A 19,672-nucleotide genomic window follows, 5' to 3' on the forward strand; every position below is an offset into this window, starting at 1 on the left:
AAGCAACATGATTACTGAAATAAAAAAAAACTTCATCTGTAGAAAAGCTTAGGCAGCCGAATGTCTAAAAACAATTGATCAATCTACATAAAGACGAACATTCAATATATTGTGCTGCTTCTGGATTGCTTACAGTATCACCGCAGTACCCTGTAGGCATGGCTGATGTGCCAGCTCTGACTGCTAAAGCAGCTGTTTTAAAAAATAAATGAACATGGTGGCAAACAGATCTGTGGTGAATTGGTTTATCTGCATATATATTCACAATTTCTCAACAGAATGCAGGCCTTTTCAACAGCAATATGTGATATGATAGTATTTATTGTGTGTTTGTATTTATTAATAAATCATTTCGATGTAATGCATTTCCGCACTCAAGATTTTGTTAAATGTAATTTCCCTTTATATTTATATATATATATATATATATATATATATATCCATTTTCTGAAGTTTTCCATACAAGGTATGGAATTTCTTTTGTGGATTTTTATTGAGCTCAAGGAAAACCTCATGATATGGAAAAAATAATTTTCATGAGATTTTTCCCAGTTCAGTGCAGTAGAACGTATTGCAACTCAGTATGCAGGGGTGTGCTTCCCGTTTCCAACAGAATCAGAAAAATGTTTGCAGTACTTATTCTGCCTTCCTGTGATTACTGTCCAAAAGTACCTAAGGGCCTCCAGTTGGGCAGAAGACTTGCAAAGAAAGACGTAAACCCTGAAGCGATCTGCTTGTGCTGATAGTTAGGTTGGTTGCATTGTGTACATCCTAAACTATTTTTGCAGATGTTCTCGGGATCTTGGCTGTAAGGCCTGTGTTTGAGTTAGGTGGAATGCAGTCTGCAGATCTCCTGATTTCAGTGAGAGAAGCAGGTATTCTCTGGGCCCTGCTAGTGTTCCTTGGAGAGCGTCACACTGCTCTGTTGGCAGTTGTCCTTGCAGAGGGACAGGAAGCAATCACACTTCGGCTGCACAGGGTGCCGGTTCCTGTCTGAGATCACTACAGTACTGTAGGCTGCTGCTGCTAAAAGGCAGTGAATTGAGGAGGCCAGAGGAAGAGCAGCTGCTGGGATTAGGGGAAGTTGTTGAATGTGTCTCGCAGGGAGATCATTGCCTGCTTTCCAGTAGTAAATTACGGCTTTCCCAAGCTGTTTTCTAAACAGATACCTCTTCTTTACTAGTAGCTGGCTTCCTAGATGAGAATTCTCCCTTTTTAAATGTATAGTTTTTTTGTTTTATGTTTTATACTTATTTTCATAAGGAAGTGTTTATTTTCTTATTACATTAATGTATTAGGTATCATTGCTTGCTTTTACATACCTCAAAGAGCTGTGGAGTCCATACCCACTGAGCTGTTCTCAAAGAACGCTGAGTAGATATTTTGTTTATTCATGAACAGTCTTAACAAAGCCTTGGCCTTCAGCTGTGCTGCTGGTCTGTGCAGCTGACGCTAGGAATGCTGAAACTCTTGATTCCTTTAAGTCTAAACTAGAAATGTATTATATATATTTAAAAATAGCTGGCGTTGCAATAGTTTTAATAAATCTTAAATGCGGGGTGTCTTATCCCAGGGATTTTATATAGAATAATTATCAGGTCAAGGAAGGATGGACAGCAGCTCCCGTGCAAAAACAATCCATAGTCACCTCTGTCTCAAAAAAAAGAAAAGAAAAAGTGAACATCATAATGCTTACGCGTTTCGACTGATCTTCCTCAGAGCACATATATACACACACAGCATGATTTACTGTCACATAACAACAGTAACACAAGTAGTAGTGATCACGCAACACATGCGCTGTAAAATTGTACAGATTCAGGTAGATTTACCACATCCGGGTTTATAGTGGCGCATTAGCATCTGCTGGAAAGGGACATTTCTCCTCTGACTTTCGCGTTACAGCACGTTTTAATACAAAATAGTCATAATAATAATAATAATAATAATAATACAACTGTTGAACCACTTCACCATCTTAATACAAAGAAAACGATACTTTCTGCATGTGTTTGCATTGCTTTTCAATTTATTAAAATGCAAACAAACGTTATTATTAATTGTATACAAATGATATCAATCTAAATTAGCGGGGGTGGTGGGTGCTGGCAGATTGAGTTTAGCCCGGCGACGAGAGCTGTGCGCATCGTGTGCGCTTGCGCATTAAAGTGTCTCTTGGTTGTGTGTTATTGTGTGTCAGGTCTCTCTCATGTCTGTCTGTGTTTCTGATGCTCATTTCTTGCCGCATCCGACACGTGTGGAAGAACCGGGAAGAACGCAAAGCGTCCTAATGACGAAAAATACTGCCGTAAAGATTCCATTTTGCGACACTTCGATATAAACGATATAGCATAATATGAAACGATAGACGTTTTTCTATCGTCATATCGCACAGACCTAATTTGATGTGTGTGTGTATATACAGTGAGGGAAAAAAGTATTTGATCCCCTGCTGATTTTATTCGTTTGCCCACTGACAAAGAAATGATCAGTCTATAATTTTAATGGTAGGTGTATTTTAACAGTGAGAGACAGAATAACAACAAAAAAAATCCAGAAAAACGCATTTCAAAAAAGTTATAAATTGATTTGCATGTTAATGAGGGAAATAAGTATTTGACCCCTTCGACTTAGTACTTGGTGGCAAAACCCTTGTTGGCAATCACAGAGGTCAGACGTTTCTTGTAGTTGGCCACCAGGTTTGCACACATCTCAGGAGGGATTTTGTCCCACTCCTCTTTGCAGATCCTCTCCAAGTCATTAAGGTTTTGAGCCTGACGTTTGGCAACTCGAACCTTCAGCTCCCTCCACAGATTTTCTATGGGATTAAGGTCTGGAGACTGGCTAGGCCACTCCAGGACCTTAATGTGCTTCTTCTTGAGCCACTCCTTTGTTGCCTTGGCTGTGTGTTTTGGGTCATTGTCATGCTGGAATACAATCCACGACCCATTTTCAATGCCCTGGCTGAAGGAAGGAGGTTCTCACCCAAGATTTGACGGTACATGGCCCCGTCCATCGTCCCTTTGATGCGGTGCAGTTGTCCTGTCCCCTTAGCAGAAAAACACCCCCAAAGCATAATGTTTCCACCTCCATGTTTGACGGTGGGGATGGTGTTCTTGGGGTCATTCCTCCTCCTCCAAACACGGCGAGTTGAGTTGATGCCAAAGAGCTTGATTTTGGTCTCATCTGACCACAACACTTTCACCCAGTTCTCCTCTGAATCATTCAGATGTTCATTGGCAAACTTCAGACGGGCCTGTACATGTGCTTTCTTGAGCAGGGGGACCTTGCAGGCGCTGCAGGATTTCAGTCCTTCACGGCATAGTGTGTTACCAATTGTTTTCTTGGTGACTGTGGTCCCAGCTGCCTTGAGATCATTAACAAGATCCTCCTGTGTAGTTCTGGGCTGATTCCTCACCGTTCTCATGATCATTGAAACTCCACGAGGTGAGATCTTGCATGGAGCCCCAGACCGAGGGAGACTGACAGTTATTTTGTTCTTCTTCAATTTGCGAATAATCGCACCAACTGTCGTCACCTTCTCACCAAGCTGCTTGGCGATGGTCTTGTAGCCCATTCCAGCCTTGTGTAGGTCTACAATCTTGTCCCTGACATCCTTGGACAGCTCTTTGGTCTTGGCCATGGTGGAGAGTTTGGAATCTGATTGATTGATTGCTTCTGTGGACATGCAAATCAATGTATAACTTTTTTGAAATGCATTTTTCTGGATTTTTATGTTGTTATTCTGTCTCTCACTGTTAAAATACACCTACCATTAAAATTACTGATCATTTCTTTGTCAGTGGGCAAACTTACAAAATCAGCAGGTGATCAAATATTTGATGTATTTCTAGTTGATGTATATCTAGTTGTTCTATGCTCAGGGGCTTTTCAGTCTTTTTTTTTGTTTTGTTCTGTAGAGTATAGCACTTTGGGATGCCTTGGCATAAAGGGTTCCATATAGCAATACATGTTTCATATTTTAAAAGTTTCTTAGTAAACAGATCAAAATCTGCTGTTAGTCTGTCAATTTTCACAGCTTTGATGGGAATTTGTTAATGAGTAAAACCAACTGAGGGTTGAGTCTTGACAATATTATAAAGTTTAGTTTGACTTCTACCCTGGGACTTCTCTACATCATGAAGCAAAACCTTACCACCTGAGAAATGCTGTGGGTGGGTTGCTGTACTCTTGTGTATTGTATCAATTTATTTGTATTTAGTTTGGCTGTATAAATGGGTAAAAAATAAAAGATGTGATAGGTTGTAACAATTGTAAGTCATCCTGGATAAGGGTGTCTGCTAAGAAATCGAGTAGTAATAATAATAGTTTGTTAAGACTATTTGATTCTTAAAAACAAAACAAAACATAATAAAAAAGTAACAAATGGAGCTTTAAGCAAATAAGGGGGTGCAAATGCGAAATTTAAAATGTTTTGATGAAGGAAACTGATCTTACAAGGATATCTTTTTCTTACATAAACTTTACTGCTCACTTTTCCCCCTAATAACACTCAATAGTAAAGTACCTTTGGTCCAGTTTTCTTGATGAAATTGTCACATTTAGAAATGAAACCTGAAAGTGCAAAAACAACACAGACGGAGCAGGTATAGCTATAAAATTATCAATATTGTCCTATTTTAAATATAAGCTGAGAAAGTGGCTATATTCTGTGTATGTGTCTTAACAGAAGTCAATGAAGCTAGTCATGTTGTTGAGGACGTTGTGTTATTCTAAGATCAGTTTCTCCCGCTCGGGCGCGGGGCTGTGGGAGAATGTGGTGTGAGGTTGGCTGCAGTGTTGATGTTGAGGGGGCGCTGGGAACCAGTAGCAGCATCGGTCACTGGCCCAGTCTCAAGGGGGGGATCAACACTGGGAGCTGTAAAGCTAGTTGTTCGCCTGCCACGTTAGTAGAGGGTAGCTCGAGAAAGGGCCTGGTCCCTAAGGAAGTATGTGAACCCTAGATAAGAGGTATCTGGAAACAGATGACTGGGGTTGACTTTACATCAGCTGGCTGCTTGTGGAAGGCCCAAGCTGACTGCTTATTCTTCATAAAGCTGGTGAAGAGGCTGAGATGAAAAGTGAATCCTCTTTAGCTGCAGTAAGAGACGCACTACTTAGAGAATTGTCCACCTCCACCCTCATGCGTCGAATCAAGAACAAGTTCAATAGCATGCTCAATGTGTTCATGTCTAGCTCAGGTGATATTATTTGAAATTACATAAAGTAATACAACAAATCATTACACTAACTCAGACAGTGGAAATAAATTCTAAGTGAAACTTACCAAAACAAACATCATCTGAAGTTGAGAGTATTCCAAGGGAATATATTGAAATGGGTTGTATCTGTCTGGGATGGATAATCATTGCTGGCTTTCAGTTTCCTTCATTGAAACCGCTTTTGTTTCAGAACAAAATAGTTCTCCACTCAGCTCTGAGTTTCCAATTGAAAATGGAAACCCATTCTCCCATGTCCTTTATTGAGCTCCCAGTGCATTATCTCAGATTTGGTTAAGCAAGTCTTTCTGTTTATAATAGATTATTATTTTTTTCCCTTAAATTTAGTCTCATTAATTTTTTTTAATATATATATATATATTTAGCCTAAAATTCCACAAGCAGACATTATTCCTTTTAAAATTCGCCCTTTTTGTGGTCCTTTCTAAGTGCTGCCGAATATTTAAGTTGAAAAGTGGGAAGCCGCTCTGATCTGCCTCAAGGGCTTCACATTCTTTTTTTTTCCCCCTATTTAAAAGAAGGCTATTGAATGCTTCTTTTATGTAGTTTATTCAGTTATCCATGTGTAATAATAGACCATCATGTAAGTAAACACAGAATTGTATTGAATGAAAAAGCTAACATTGTAAGTGGATGCAGCAATACAAATGGCTATAATCCACATTTGTATACTGTATTGCATCCGTCTTCCAAAAACAAATGTAAAGGTCAATGATGTGACGCATGCATTTTGGTGTCTCAAGCATATTACAAATATTACATATATATTTATTTGTTATTAAAACTGAATAATAGGTCTCAGCACTCCTATCTTTATTCACTGATAGGAGTATTTTTCATGAGTATTTAAAATTTTAGGAGCTATTCATTTCCAATCATCTAAAATGTCATACCGGATAACTGCCCATACCTAAAATGAAAATTAAAAAATGTAAAACAAAAACTCATTAAACTATAAAACGTTAGATCTAACAGTTGGGCATAATTGTATGTTTGCTTGCATTAGTGTATAAAAATATTGCAGTCTTCATTTAATTTCATTTTTACATGAAAAAAACTTTTGTCCCCATATTGGGATTTCTTCCAATGTCATTCCGGACAACAGTCATTCAGGAGCATTTTTACATCAGAATGCATTTTGCTAGTCATGTGACAGGACATTACATTGTCCAGAAGATTATGAAGGACCCCCAGGCAGTGCAGAAAGTTTAGTAAGTCTCTCCTAAAATGATAATTTGACCTTTTCGATCACTGTTGCACTAGGGTACAAAATTCAGTGTTATACTGGACAACACTTAGTGTTTTGTAAAATATATATATATATATATATAATATATATATTTTAAGTGTATTTAATGTGAAATGACATTGAATAGTTGTAGGTCAAAATAACACATTTATATAAATGTTTAAGTAATTGCCTGATTCATAACTTGAAAGTTGTATTTTGTCATACTGGAAAACGATCACTTTGTTATCCACTCGTTATCTGGAGTGACTTGCTTATACTTTTGTTTTTAGGAGTATTTTTGAGTGTGTAGGCGTCAAATTTACATTGTCATGTTTTAACAACACAATAATATTTATAACATTAGGTCTGTAGTTTTAATGTAAATTGTCTGTGGATGTCCTTCTATAACAAATGAGATGGTAACATGGTCATTATTGTTTTATTTTAATTTATGTTGATGCCATGAAGCCATTTGCAAGTTTTAAGAGAATATATAAATCCAAGTTCAAAAATAGCATAATTCCTATATACTTAAAATGTTATATCAAAATGTTCAATATACTTTTTAATCTGTTGAACTGTTAATTGAATTGAATGTCATAAATGAGTTACAACATTGTTCCAATTTTTTTAAATGCTATATGTTTACATGTTACCTGTAAAACCTAAAAAATAATGTGCTGAAAATGATTTAGTTAATGTTTTTAAATCTTAAAATGTTTTATGCTTAAAATGCTACTGTTTTATCAAAGCCTATCTGGAGTGGACTTGTATTGCATCAAAGTGATTGCTCACTTTTGATTATTTACTGTTAATTAAAACAAAAATAATACATTTAGTGACTCTTACTCTTGGTAAAATAGTGATTTTTTTTTTTTTTAACTACATCTTTGTTGCTGAGACTATCTTTAGATATACTGTGAGCTTTCATATGGGATGATGTCATTCCTAGTAACAATATCAGTTAGGTAGGACAACATAGATTTTTCTTGTAAAAATACATGTCAGTGTCCTTGAGTTAAGGATACAACATTCATATAATGGTTACTAGAAAGCATTTTCAGACATTTCCCAGTATTTTTCAATATTTTGCTTTATGTTTTGGGTGACTAACTTCACAAAATGCTCCAGTGTTGATAGAAAAGCCCAAATTTGTGAGATTAATTGTGATTTGTTTGTGCTGAATATGTTTGTTGAGATCAATCTATGAATACTTATAACACACTCTATGCTGACAAAAAACTAAAGTCAGATAATTTGCAAATCTATCATTGTTATCCGGTATGACATTTTTGATACTGGAAATCATATGATTTATAATAAAAGGGTATAAATGATTTTTTTTCAGAAATGAAACTTTTTGAAACATTTGCATAACATTATAATGAAGGTAGAAAGTTTTAATTTGTATTTTAAACTTTATTTAATTTTTTTACCATTTTAAATTCCTTATTCGTCACTGACCCGTATGTTGTTTTTCAGCAGCACAGTGTCAATGGCAGCCTAGCAGCACACTTCTGAGGAACTGTGAACGCACATTCTCTCGTACTGTTAGTATGCAGCCGAGATCATTCATGAAAAACTCACAAGCTATAATGATGCAATCTAACTGAAGACCTCCCCACTATTTTCAAGGTGAAGTGAAGTTCACTTGAAAATATCTCGATAAGATGAAGTAAAACAAATTGCGGCATTTCTATTTTCAAGTTGAACTTGCAATAGAATTATTGCCAGCGCACTGAAGATGAAGGCGCCCTGAGGCCGGTTATTTAGAAAGGAGACTGTATCTGCTGTCAGTGCTTCAGTTAGTACTGCCTCTTTAGGGATTATGCTAATTCCACTTGATCTTTATTTATGGACCTAAGAAGTTTAAATGGCAGTTGTTATAGAATTATTTATTTGGTTTATTCGTTGCTGTTCCAGATATCAGTTTGACATTCCAGTTGCATTTCATTGTAGTAAAATGGTATCCAAATCACCTTTAATTAACTGCAGTGTAGGGTTGAACTGTCCACTGCACTTTCTTGAGCAATGACAAAACGTGCTTTGAAAAGGCCATTGATTTATTGTGGCAGGCGCATGGTAGATCAGACAAGTTTCAGTAATATAGGTCATGACACTGGTTTAACTCTGTCATAAGAATACAGCAAGTGTCACAATCTTTCACGTCCACAGTGTAGACAGATTCGGTGTTTAGTCCCTCCTAAGAGTGCTTCATGTCACCAATCTGGGCCACTGCTCATAGTTTGCACTAGAAACACCGTACACCTGTTAAGCATTAACACTGACTGTTTTTGCAAACCATCTTTCTAGACCCACAGCCTTGGATGTATGTACATTTGCATGTGGAATGGACAAAATATAACGACCCTAAACATTCTATTAAATGGTTCAGCAAATATATAGATATTGAGCTTTGTGGGCACTTTTGACTGCTTTCACTACAGTAATAAAGTGGTCACATGCAACATTTTTGTGTGTTATGTTGAGGGCAGCAGTTGAACTTCTGTTTCTTATCATATGTACATGTTAAAATGTGAAATATAGTTTCATTTCATAATACTAAAGTATGTTTTTAAATATTTTGTGTGTTTTTTGACACATTCATTACAGTTCCAGCTTTCTCTAGCTGTTCTTCTGTCCAATAAAGGCAGTGTTATGGATGAAGTGTTCAGCCAATGAGCTGTTCTTTGCCAGACCAAAGTGAATTTGAGAGCTTTGATTTGTGCCAGTTCTATTTTATGCCATTTCACTTTCAGCAGGCATGCCAGGCTTTTCTGGATTTTGAAGAATGAGTGTGCAAGAGATTTTCTTTTTGGCTTTTGGTGCTATCAGATATTTCATACCATATGAAAATGGTCAGCTCTGTCAAGGTGCTAACTTTGTGGCATCTTCCATAGTATCTTTTTTAAATTGTCAATTAAGAATACGTACAATTTTCATTTACTGTAAGGGTGTGTATTTTGATCCATGGGATTTTGATTAGCTCTCCTTGAATCACAGTGCTAACAGCCTAGATTTGAGCCATGGTGTGGTACTAGGTTAAATGTATGGGCACTCACCATAATATTTTAACACTTGCACTCAATGTACATCACACACACACACACACACACACACACACACACACACACACAAAGCAGGGTAAGGAGATTCCCCCTTATTAATTTAAAGCTGACTGGCCTTAGGAGTTATAATGGCAGCTGAGCCGTTTGCACTACATCCTCAAATTTCACTCGCAGTTAATGCCTGGCAAATGGAAATTTTAAATAAGCTTGAATTAAAGGACTAAACTATAATAAAGCTGCAGTTGGTCATTAACATTTGAATACGTGTATATTCGGTGTAATAAATGACAACTTTATAAAGCATAATCAGAGTAAATTAAAGTACTTGAAATACCAGTGTATTTTCCATTACAAATTATGGAAATCCAGATTTGGCAATCCATTTTGTTTATTAATGCACAGGGCTTCACATTGATTGCTGTATCGGATTGCATTGGTATGCTAGTAAAGCATGAAAATAGTATTTTCTGCCACAGTTGTGACCTCACAGTTTTGGCATGTTTGTGGCATAGTAGTGTGGTATAATTTGCAACACTGCCATCTTCTGTTTGGCCTTTTTGTTCTAAAGATGTGCCTTGCAGTGAATAAAAGAAGAGACTGCATATGAAAGAAATGACTAGTTTTATAAAGTAAACTAGGATATACTTTTAAATGGAATAGTGATATAAAACAAATCCAGAATGCAAAAACAGGAGAAAAATAAATCACAATTTGACTTTTAAGATGTATTTATTGAATTTCAAGTTGTCACGTATGCAGTGCTTTTGAAATGGGGATTCTTTTTGGGCTCCAGACCAATAGAGCTGCAGCTCAGGAACAGCTCAGATCCCGGAGCCTAATTGTCTGTAGAAGAGTGAAGAGCACAGAGGCAGACAGCTGTACAGCCAGTCATTGGATGCCACACAATTAGCTCCGGAATAATAATGTTGCCTTATTCCTAGTTTTGCCTTTTAATGAGATGACAGAGATGCACAATAGGGAAGTGGTCAGGATTAAATTCTGCTCATGGGTCTTTAATTACCACTGGTCTGTCCTATATTGATATGCTATCCTGCTCTGGTGGTAAGATCAGAATAGAGTGAAATCCAAGACTTAAGGCAGTAAAACCTCTGCGTCTCCAAAGGCCATGTATTCAATGTGTTCTAAAGACTCGCTTGATGTCTAGTGTAAGTGACAAGTTTGAATAATGCAAAGGATGACCTTGGGGACAGGCTTCCAGAAACGTGCAGTTTTGCATTTTAGTAACTGCAGACTACTTATTCTGTTCTCTAGTTTCCTGGTTTCTTGTACTGACAATAATAACTCTTTTGTTTTACAGTAGAGAGTTTGGCAAGCCAAACCACACTATTAACTATATCATTGAGAATTGTAAGACATTACTGAGATCCATTAGGAGCCTTGTTGGCCATTGACGGTATAACGGCAATGTATTTTAAAACATTAGCAAATAATTACAATATTGAGAAAACGAGTGAAATCTCACAACTTTGACCGGTGACCATGGATTTATTAAAAAGACTAGCTTGCTTTCTTCCTTTGAATAGGAGGAAGAAATTAAGTTGGAAACCCAGGGGCCACTTCAGTGTGAGGTCACTTTCTTGTCTGTGGCTCCATCTTGTGAGAAAGTTGACCTCTGCTGTAGCTGGACTACTGAGTGTTGATGGGTCAAACGTAGGGATGTTCAGCCTGAATTAATGAGTAGTGCCGAGTGACGGGGTGCTGGGCTGAGATCGGCGGGGTGCCACCAACACAATAAAAGAGCAGCCAACCCATCTCACTGTAGCAGCTCAAAGAAACTTGGCTAATGCCTTAATTAGTGTGAATATTCACCGACATTCTTCATTTCCTTCAAACGGCTACCTTTTCCTCATTAGAATACAAATAGTTTGGCCAGACTGCAGCAAGCAATGAAGTAATAAATTATTCTTATCCCCCCTCCCACCCTCCATCCCCTCATGGTTTCTCTCAGTATATTCAATTAGTATCAAAGCTTTCAAGAATTTGATTGACCACAGAAGAGGAAAAACAGTCATACTGAGCTGAACATGAAGCAGGTAATTAAAGGCAAAGCTTTGAAAAGGAAAAGGGGGTTTCAGGCATTTTGCAAGTAACTGGGCACTAGTTGAATTCCTTTTCTCTTTCTTGAGTTTAGCTGAAATGTCCCAGGCCTTAAAAAATGATCGGACACAGAAGGAATGTGAAAAGACACGGCTAATTCTTATTTGATGTATTAGTCTACCACATGAGCCTGCTTTGTGGCTATAAGACATTCCCAAATGAAAAGTGACTTTCCCAGCAAAAGAAAGTCCAATTCATTTTACTCAACCAGTATCGTAATTAGTTGAATGTTGCATTTGGCCATCTTGAGATAGTTACCATTCATATATCTGTTATTTGACAATTACAAGTGATTTATTATGGGTTTAGACATAAATATGCAAAGTATTAAATCATATTTGTAGAGAATCATTTTTGTAGTTGGGTTGTAGGAATACATTCTTCTTATAAAGCCTACCACTCAATGTTTTATTTTTTTTATTTTTTGTCAGCCAGGTGAACAGGTATGAATGAATGTTGTATGCTGCCTCCATTGAGGATATAATGTCCCTGCCCCCCAAGCCCTCTTAATTTAACCAATTTTTATTTTATTTCTGCCCACAAATACATTCTGAAAGCTCCAATCCTGTTAAATATTCCAGTAATTGTTAGGAATGAGGAATTGTGGTCATGTCACAACAGTTGCTCAGATTACATTATTTTTAATGTAATAAAAAGTGGAAATGGCCTTGTAAAGCAGATACATTGCATGTTTCTTCTGTTTGTCAGTAGAAGAAAGAAGACTGCTTTTACAAAAAATGCCTTCAGTTACAGTACTGGCTTCTGGCTTTGTACTTGCTCATGTGGCATTGAGATTTCTGGACAAATTAGTAAGATATGAAGGGGAGAAATCTGTGGCTGTTTGGTACTGGTGGCTTCTTATAGTACTCAAAATGTCTTTCTTTTTGAGAAATTAGCATAATGCTTTCATTGAAACCCACTCCTAAAGGTTTAATTATTGCCACTGTAACAAATGTCTGCATATAACATGTTCACATTGTTCAGCACGATTTATAAATGATAAAAAAAATTAAAAAAATTACAAGTGAGCTTATGGTTGCAAACCGAGGATGACTTTCTATCCATCTGGTTCACAGTCTAGCAGATTTCTCTGATCCTGTTTTATACATTCAGCTTCTGGTTACAACATTAAAATGTCTTGAGGGATTTTCTTTTTACTAAAGAGTTTGTGGTGTTTGGGGTGGAAGTGGCAATTCCTATAGGCTTGCAGTGCGCGTCCTTTGGAGTATGTTATTTCAAAACAAAAACATGGAATTAGCGGTTTAGCGAATGAGGGGTTGCGCTTTTGAATTGTTCTGATTACATTCTGTTTCCTTGTCTGTCCCAGGTCTTGATGCTGAGCTGTATTACGTGAGAGATGACATCATCAATCACTATGCCCTCACCTTTATCCTGCCGGTGAGCAGTGAGATCAACAGTCTTCACTTCACATGGCACTCCAAGAGCAAGGTCAGGGGACTTCTGCGCCAAACGCTGCCTCCATGACCGCCTTCCTAATGGAACACATAAGGCCTTCTGTCTGCACTAACAAACAGTTCAGCTCTCTGCTTTCATGTGGCCTTAGTCACTCGGCACTAGTCATTTCCTTCCACAGTCAACCAGGTGTTCCTATTAAAAGATTATTCTGCTAATGGTGTCCTGACTTAGAAAAACGGATTGCGTTCAAAGTTCACATGACTATATTGTCAAAAATAAATATTTTGAATCTGGTCTCCTTGTTTGCTGAAAATACACCATATGCTCCTGTACTGATCTGCATGGTAGTGATTTAAAAACAAAAATAAAATAAAAAAACTTTTATACTTAAGCATAATGAGAGGCACCCCATTAGGTGCTTCAAAGGAGAATTCCTTCTAAAGGAAAAGCGATTGCATCACTTTCACATGCACTCTACAGAATTAGGGAGAAGTAGACTTGTGACATATATTAACATAAGATTGGGTACAAGAACAGCTCTTTTTGGAAGGAATGAATTGTGTTGGCCCTGATTTTCTCTTGTGTTTTGTTGTATAAAAGCACTCACTACGTATACCTGTTATTTTCTTTCCTCTCTGTGGTTGGTGATTTTCTGTTGTTATTCCAGGCGGACTACAAACTGGGGTTCCACGTTGACAACCCCTCAGCCATGAGCCTCCCTCAGAGCAACATCTCGGCCCAGGGGGAGGTGCCCCTGACACTCTCAGGTCAGCAATGCACTTCAAGGCTAATGGGCAATTGCTAGTCATTTCTAGCAATCATTTGCATACCACTTTTCATGAAACTTTAGCCTTCTAAAGTTGGACGGCATACAAATGAAAAAGTAATGGAAATCGACTGGCAGCAATATTATTAGGACCAGCTGTTAATGCTTTTGTTTTTTATTGTTTCACAAATATTGGAACCAAATTCAGCTGAAATGACTTACCTTCAAATGTGGTTTTAATGCCAAACAAAAAAAACTAAATTTACACACTAAATTTAATTTGAGTGGTTCTTTATCATATAATATAGTTAGATAGGGTTTTGACTTCAACACGATTAGCAGATTTTTGGTACTAAACAATGCCCAAGCATATGTTTAGTCTTACAAAGATTTTTCACAGACCGATTAAACAGTTAAATGTGTTTTTTTTTTTTTTTTTTTAAACTATGCATTCAAAGGAAAATAGTAATTCCAACCATTCCTATAACATCTGAATTAAGTTTGTGTTTTGTTAGATATCGGTTACATATGCACAATCATCATCTGTATTCCGTTCCTGTTGTAATCAAATATTTCTTTCCACAGTTTTCCGAGTGGATCTTTTCTGTTCTGGCAAAGTGGATGCTGAAGTAATCCTCACTGTGCAACTTAACGTGACCATCAACTCCAATAACTTTACAGTTCTCAACTTCAAGAGGAGGAAAATGTGCTATAAGCGTAAGATTTGGCAGTTTTTCCGGTTTACTGTCAACGTGATTTAAGTGTCAATTGGAAACATCACATTGATATTGATATCTTACTCACTTCACCAAAATCGAATGTCAAAACACAAATTCTTTCTTATGTAAAATCAGTCTTAATAAAGTCTTATGGGTTTTTTTTTTTTTTTTTCCTCCAAGTTTAGATTCAGATCAGTATAAGGGTGTAAACAATGAGAACACATTAATTAAGTTTGCTGCTTTCTTGTAAAACGAAGAATACAGTGTGGAATACTGGTCAGGGCTCTGGACTCTGGAGTGGAGGGTTGTGGGTTCAATCCAGGCACTGCTGTTGTACCCTTGAGCAAGGTACTTTACCTAGATTGCTCCAGTAAATGCCCAGCTGTATAAATGTAAAAATAATGTGATCTGTTGTAACAATTGTAAGTCACCCTAGAAATCGGGTAATAATAAAATAATAAAAAGCATAGTCTTTGCTATCTGCAACAGGAGGTAACAATACAGGGCTATCATGCGTGCTGTCGTATGCTTCATTATGGAAAATCTAAAATAAGTTAATTGCTTGCTCATTTTCAGCATATGAGCTTAATTAGTACTTAAAACATGAGCGTTTTAAGACTCTTTATCAGGAATGAAATTTTTAATTAAATTTGTTAGTGATTGTCAGGGTGGGTCTTACTGATGCTAAGCAACAAGCTGTATGTGGTAATTCTGAACATATGCTACTTAGGATGAAAATCATTTTGGGTTGGACCACAGTTTTAATCTGGTGTATTTATGCAAATTGCATTTGTGAACTGAAACAGGTTTTATTATGGTCATAAGGAAAGTGTAAAGACACGGTAGACACAGAGAAGAGATAAAATGCAGATGTTTGTTTTCTAATTAAACTCGGCTCAATATCCCATATGATCCTAATTTAGATTTTCTTTCTTTTTGTTTTCAGGAGTTGAGCAGGAACCAAAAATCCCAATTTACTCTAGCAAGAACACCAGCAGGCCTGTTTGTAAGTCCATCTTTCCCTCCTTATTGATGTATGAGGCAAGGTGCTTTGGCTATACAGAAGAGTTTTTCTTGACTACTGTAGCTGTCTCTTTGTTGACTGATTCACCATTTCACGCATTTAGAAGTCACATAGGTCTGTAATAGTTTGGCTTTTTGAATGCCTTCATGACCTATGATATTTGTTAATTGAATCAGCTGACATTAGATTAAAGGTAGGTATTCAATTAAATCAATGAAGTTAAAGCACTGAAACATTGAAACTGATTCCCTTGAGGTATACCTTGCATGCGCAGAATGCAACCCAAAGCATTCAGATGAAGTGATTTTTGATTTATACGGTGTCCTGCTAGTGTTCACACCCCCAAATTAGACCATAGAAGTAACCACGTTTAGTCTTAAATGTTACACAATTAAGTTGGGGGTGGGGTGTAAATTTAACGTTTTTTCTTCATTGCCAACTTTTTGTGCCTTAATTATAGGCATGATAACACATGCCAGACTCGGGCCTTACTGTGCCTTATCATGCTGGGGCCTCTCAAAGTGCTTTACCATCAAGTAGGTGGTAAAATGAGTCTGCAGGTTTGAAAGAGAGAAACCATATGTTTTTAATCTGGGCTTTAAAAGCGAGAGGGTTGAGGCTTCCCAGCTGTCCCTAGGTAAGGCATTTCTCAGAGGAGGAAGAGAGTGGAAACGCCACTTTCTGCTGTGACACACCAGTAAACCGACTCCTCAGCTAAGGCCTGAAGTGTTGAGTCGCAAATGTAACTTGGGCAGATTGTGTTAGAGATTATTTTATTCAAAGACCTTTAAAAATATAAATAGAGCAAAGCCACCATCTGTATGACACTACAACAACCCAAATCCACTATTTGTAAAATCCCCTCTCTTAATTGTTCTCCTAATGAGACCAATGGTCTTGCAGCTGCCACATATAATCTGAAATGTGCCGCTCTATTCTTCTAAGAATGGTTGACTTCTGTTTGTACTCCTGCTTGTTGGTTGCTGATCTTCGTGTTCTTGTGCGTCAGCAGTTGAGAGTGTGAACGCAGCCCCCACCACTTCCACACGTGTGTTCTACATCAGCGTGGGGGTCTGCTGTGCTGTCATCTTCCTGGTGGCCATCATTCTTGCAGTGCTGCATCTGCACAGCATGAAGAGAGTGGAGATGGATGACAGGTGAGGGCTTGAGATCCCTTCAGCGGCTGCACAGACTCATAAATACCTGAACACTGTACTGAAGCATTCTCTTGGGGGGGGGGGGACATCTGTACTTCATTTTTGATTGTCTTGTGCCTGTAACCATACTGGTATCATGAGAATTGACTGGGCACTTACCCTTCCTTTGTCCGGTTCCGCAGTGTGAGTGACAGTGGCAGCTCCCAAGGTCTCTCCCAGCCGTCCACGCAGACCACACAGTACCTGAGAGCAGACACCCCCAACAATGCCACACCTGTCACTAGTAAGACTTTCTCTGTAATAATTCTCAGCCTGTATTCTTTCTACAGTTTACAAATGAAGAGACTGTTTGGTTTCTGCTACCCAAAAGCAGTGCTTTTTGGTCCAAGTCTGGAATGTACTTGCACTCAACGTCTGTTGTCTGTTGCTTCTGGTTTCCATGCTAAATAGGTTTGGGGTGATATTGTCAATACGAACAATGCCAGCTGAGCGATTTGACTTGGACATTTTTAATAAACTCGTATGATCAACAAAGAAGGTTTTTCCGGGTTTAACCGAAATATTTGGTACTTCTCAGTGATTTGTGGACTGTTCATTTGTTAATTCACTGACTACTCTTTTGTAGACTCCGATTTACTTCTATTTTGAATTAATACTGCTTTTGAGCTGAAATCTTGTGGACTGATTCCTTATTTAGCCTTTTATCCCTATAGTGGAACTTTGTTTTTTGTGGATGTAATGTTGGTGCTTACGTTTTTAAATGGAGCTGAAGAAAGAGAAATCCAATTGCAGTTATGATGTATATTATTATAATTCCTCTTTCTTATTCAATTTGTAAATTGATGTTCAGTCTGCATCGGTATGGTCTTATTGTAATGGCAGAGAAGACATAAGGACACAGAGGCCAATGCAGATTCCCGAGCAACAACTACATAACTAGGCATGCTTAAGGGTGGCACGGCCTGGATTCAAACCAGTAACCTTCATGTCCCAGGGCTCATCCTGCATCCTGAATATATTATTGCATGTGCAAATGTGTTAATCTTTAATGTGTGGTGTGGGACTGTTGCTTTTCTCAGAGTGCATTATGCGGCTTTATGGCTGCAGGTGTAATCTTATGTTAAAGTCTGTATGGGTTCCAGCTTGGTCACAGCTAGTGTTTATAATCCAATTTGGCTGAGTGCATATATGATGCAGAGCTAGGTCACATGAAATACAAAGTTGAGTTAAATGCTACCACTCGTATGTAAGCTGGGGGAAGAGGAATGTTGTGTTGTCAGTGTCTGCGACAGATGCTCTTAGACACACAGGATATCAGTTCTTAGTACTGCTTACCCAGAATGGTTTCAGAAAAATTCCTTTCTTAATTAACAAATAGTCTTTATGTGATGTACATAAAGAGCCATTTTTATCAGCAGAGTCTTCTCTCTCTATTTTCTGTTTAGCTTTACTGTATGACATGATTATTGGCATTCCTCTGACAAATAAAATGATTAGTCATGAGCAATGTAATTAGCTAAACTGGAACCAAAAGGTCAGTAATGAGTGAATCTTCTTGCTTGTGGAACTCTTGCTTGTCTTTGGAGAAGACTGGCTCTATAGACTATTTTTGGCTTCAGGAAAATAAGATGGCTACTTTGTTTATTTCAAAACAAGACATATGCAGACCATATGAAATCTTGATGTGCAGTTTACTCAATCATACTTTTCCCATTTAAATGCATCATAATTTCAGATTGTAATAACATGATTTTTTCCCCCTTTGATTTACACAACCAACTCAACACAAGTGACAAGAATTTTTTTGTGTGAAACCTTTGGCAGCCATTATAGTTGTTTGTGAGTCTTTTGGTGTAAGTCTACCAGGTTTGCACAATTGGATTGTACAACATTCACCCATTCTTCTTGGCAAAATTACTCAAGCTATTAGCTCGATCCATTTTGCCCTATACCCTGACAAGCTTCCTAGTCCCTGTTAATGCAAAGCATGTCCATATCATGATGCTTCATATTAGGGATGGTGCTACCTGGGTGATGTACTATGTTAGATTGGTGCCAATGACATAATGCTTGGCATTTAGGCTTTATTGTTCACTTTTTGTTTAATTGGACCACAAAATAATTTTCCACATCTCTTTGTAAATGCCATACAGGATTTTAAGTATACTTTTTTCTAGAGATTGCTTTGCCACTCTTCCATACAGAACAGTTTTTTGAGTTGCTGAGCAATTGACACATGGCCAGTTTCTCCCATTTCAGCCATGGAACACTGTAGGTCTTTCAGAGTTGTCATTGACCTCTTGGTGGTTTCTCTGACCAATGCCCAGTGTGTTCAGTTTGGGAGGAAGGTCTGCACTAAGCAGATTCTGGGTGCTGCCATACATCTTCCACTTCTTAATGATCGACTTGATGGTCCAAGGAATATTCAATGCCTTTGAAATCCTTTAATACCCTCCTCAGATCTGTGCCTTTCCATCAATTTCATGATTGTATCTTTTCTTTGGATACACTACCCAATAATGTGAACCACTTGTATAGATAGACTCCAGTCAACTTATTGTGTGAATTCTGAAGGCAATTGGTTATACCTGACCTTATTTAGGAGTGTCATACTTTTTCAATTTTTATCCACATCGAAAATCTGGACTAGGCTGTACAACTCAAAAGTAAAAAAAAAAAACATTCTGTAAAGTTATGTGTAGCTCAAATTATTTGTAAATAATAAATGAGGAAAAACATTGTTAATACTCACTTTCATTTCCAAAGTCACCATTTACAATTTCCTAACAAAACATTTAAAAAGGTAAGAAAAGGGACAATTGTAAATACACTTTGAAACTGTGAATGTATATAATTACTCTTCAAATTTTTATCTTATCAAATATATCAAATTTGTAAACTAGAAATGTGATGGTGAAGGGTATAAGATAAAT

At 37.5% G+C, this 19,672-nt stretch overlaps 1 protein-coding gene across 6 annotated transcripts in view; it reads left to right on the forward strand.

Annotated features, from left to right (window-relative positions):
• Window positions 1-19,672, forward strand: part of ryk (receptor like tyrosine kinase) — a 58,167-nt gene that overhangs the window by 15,320 nt on the left and 23,175 nt on the right. For 3 of the 6 annotated variants that reach the window (XR_010817407.1, XM_066709151.1, XM_066709154.1), the window contains exons 2-7: window positions 12,985-13,106; window positions 13,741-13,840; window positions 14,425-14,556; window positions 15,505-15,564; window positions 16,592-16,739; window positions 16,922-17,022. Coding sequence is in view for 5 of the 6 variants with exons in the window: in XM_066709151.1 (XP_066565248.1) it covers window positions 12,985-13,106; window positions 13,741-13,840; window positions 14,425-14,556; window positions 15,505-15,564; window positions 16,592-16,739; window positions 16,922-17,022 (663 nt within the window). In the remaining variant the exon portion in view is untranslated. The remainder of the gene's footprint in view (window positions 1-12,984; window positions 13,107-13,740; window positions 13,841-14,424; window positions 14,557-15,504; window positions 15,565-16,591; window positions 16,740-16,921; window positions 17,023-19,672) is intronic. The other 3 variants (XM_066709152.1, XM_066709155.1, XM_066709153.1) reach the window with 2 other exon arrangements.

The sequence above is a fragment of the Amia ocellicauda genome, chromosome 7 (assembly GCF_036373705.1).
Source record: "Amia ocellicauda isolate fAmiCal2 chromosome 7, fAmiCal2.hap1, whole genome shotgun sequence".
Lineage (NCBI taxonomy): Eukaryota > Metazoa > Chordata > Actinopteri > Amiiformes > Amiidae > Amia > Amia ocellicauda.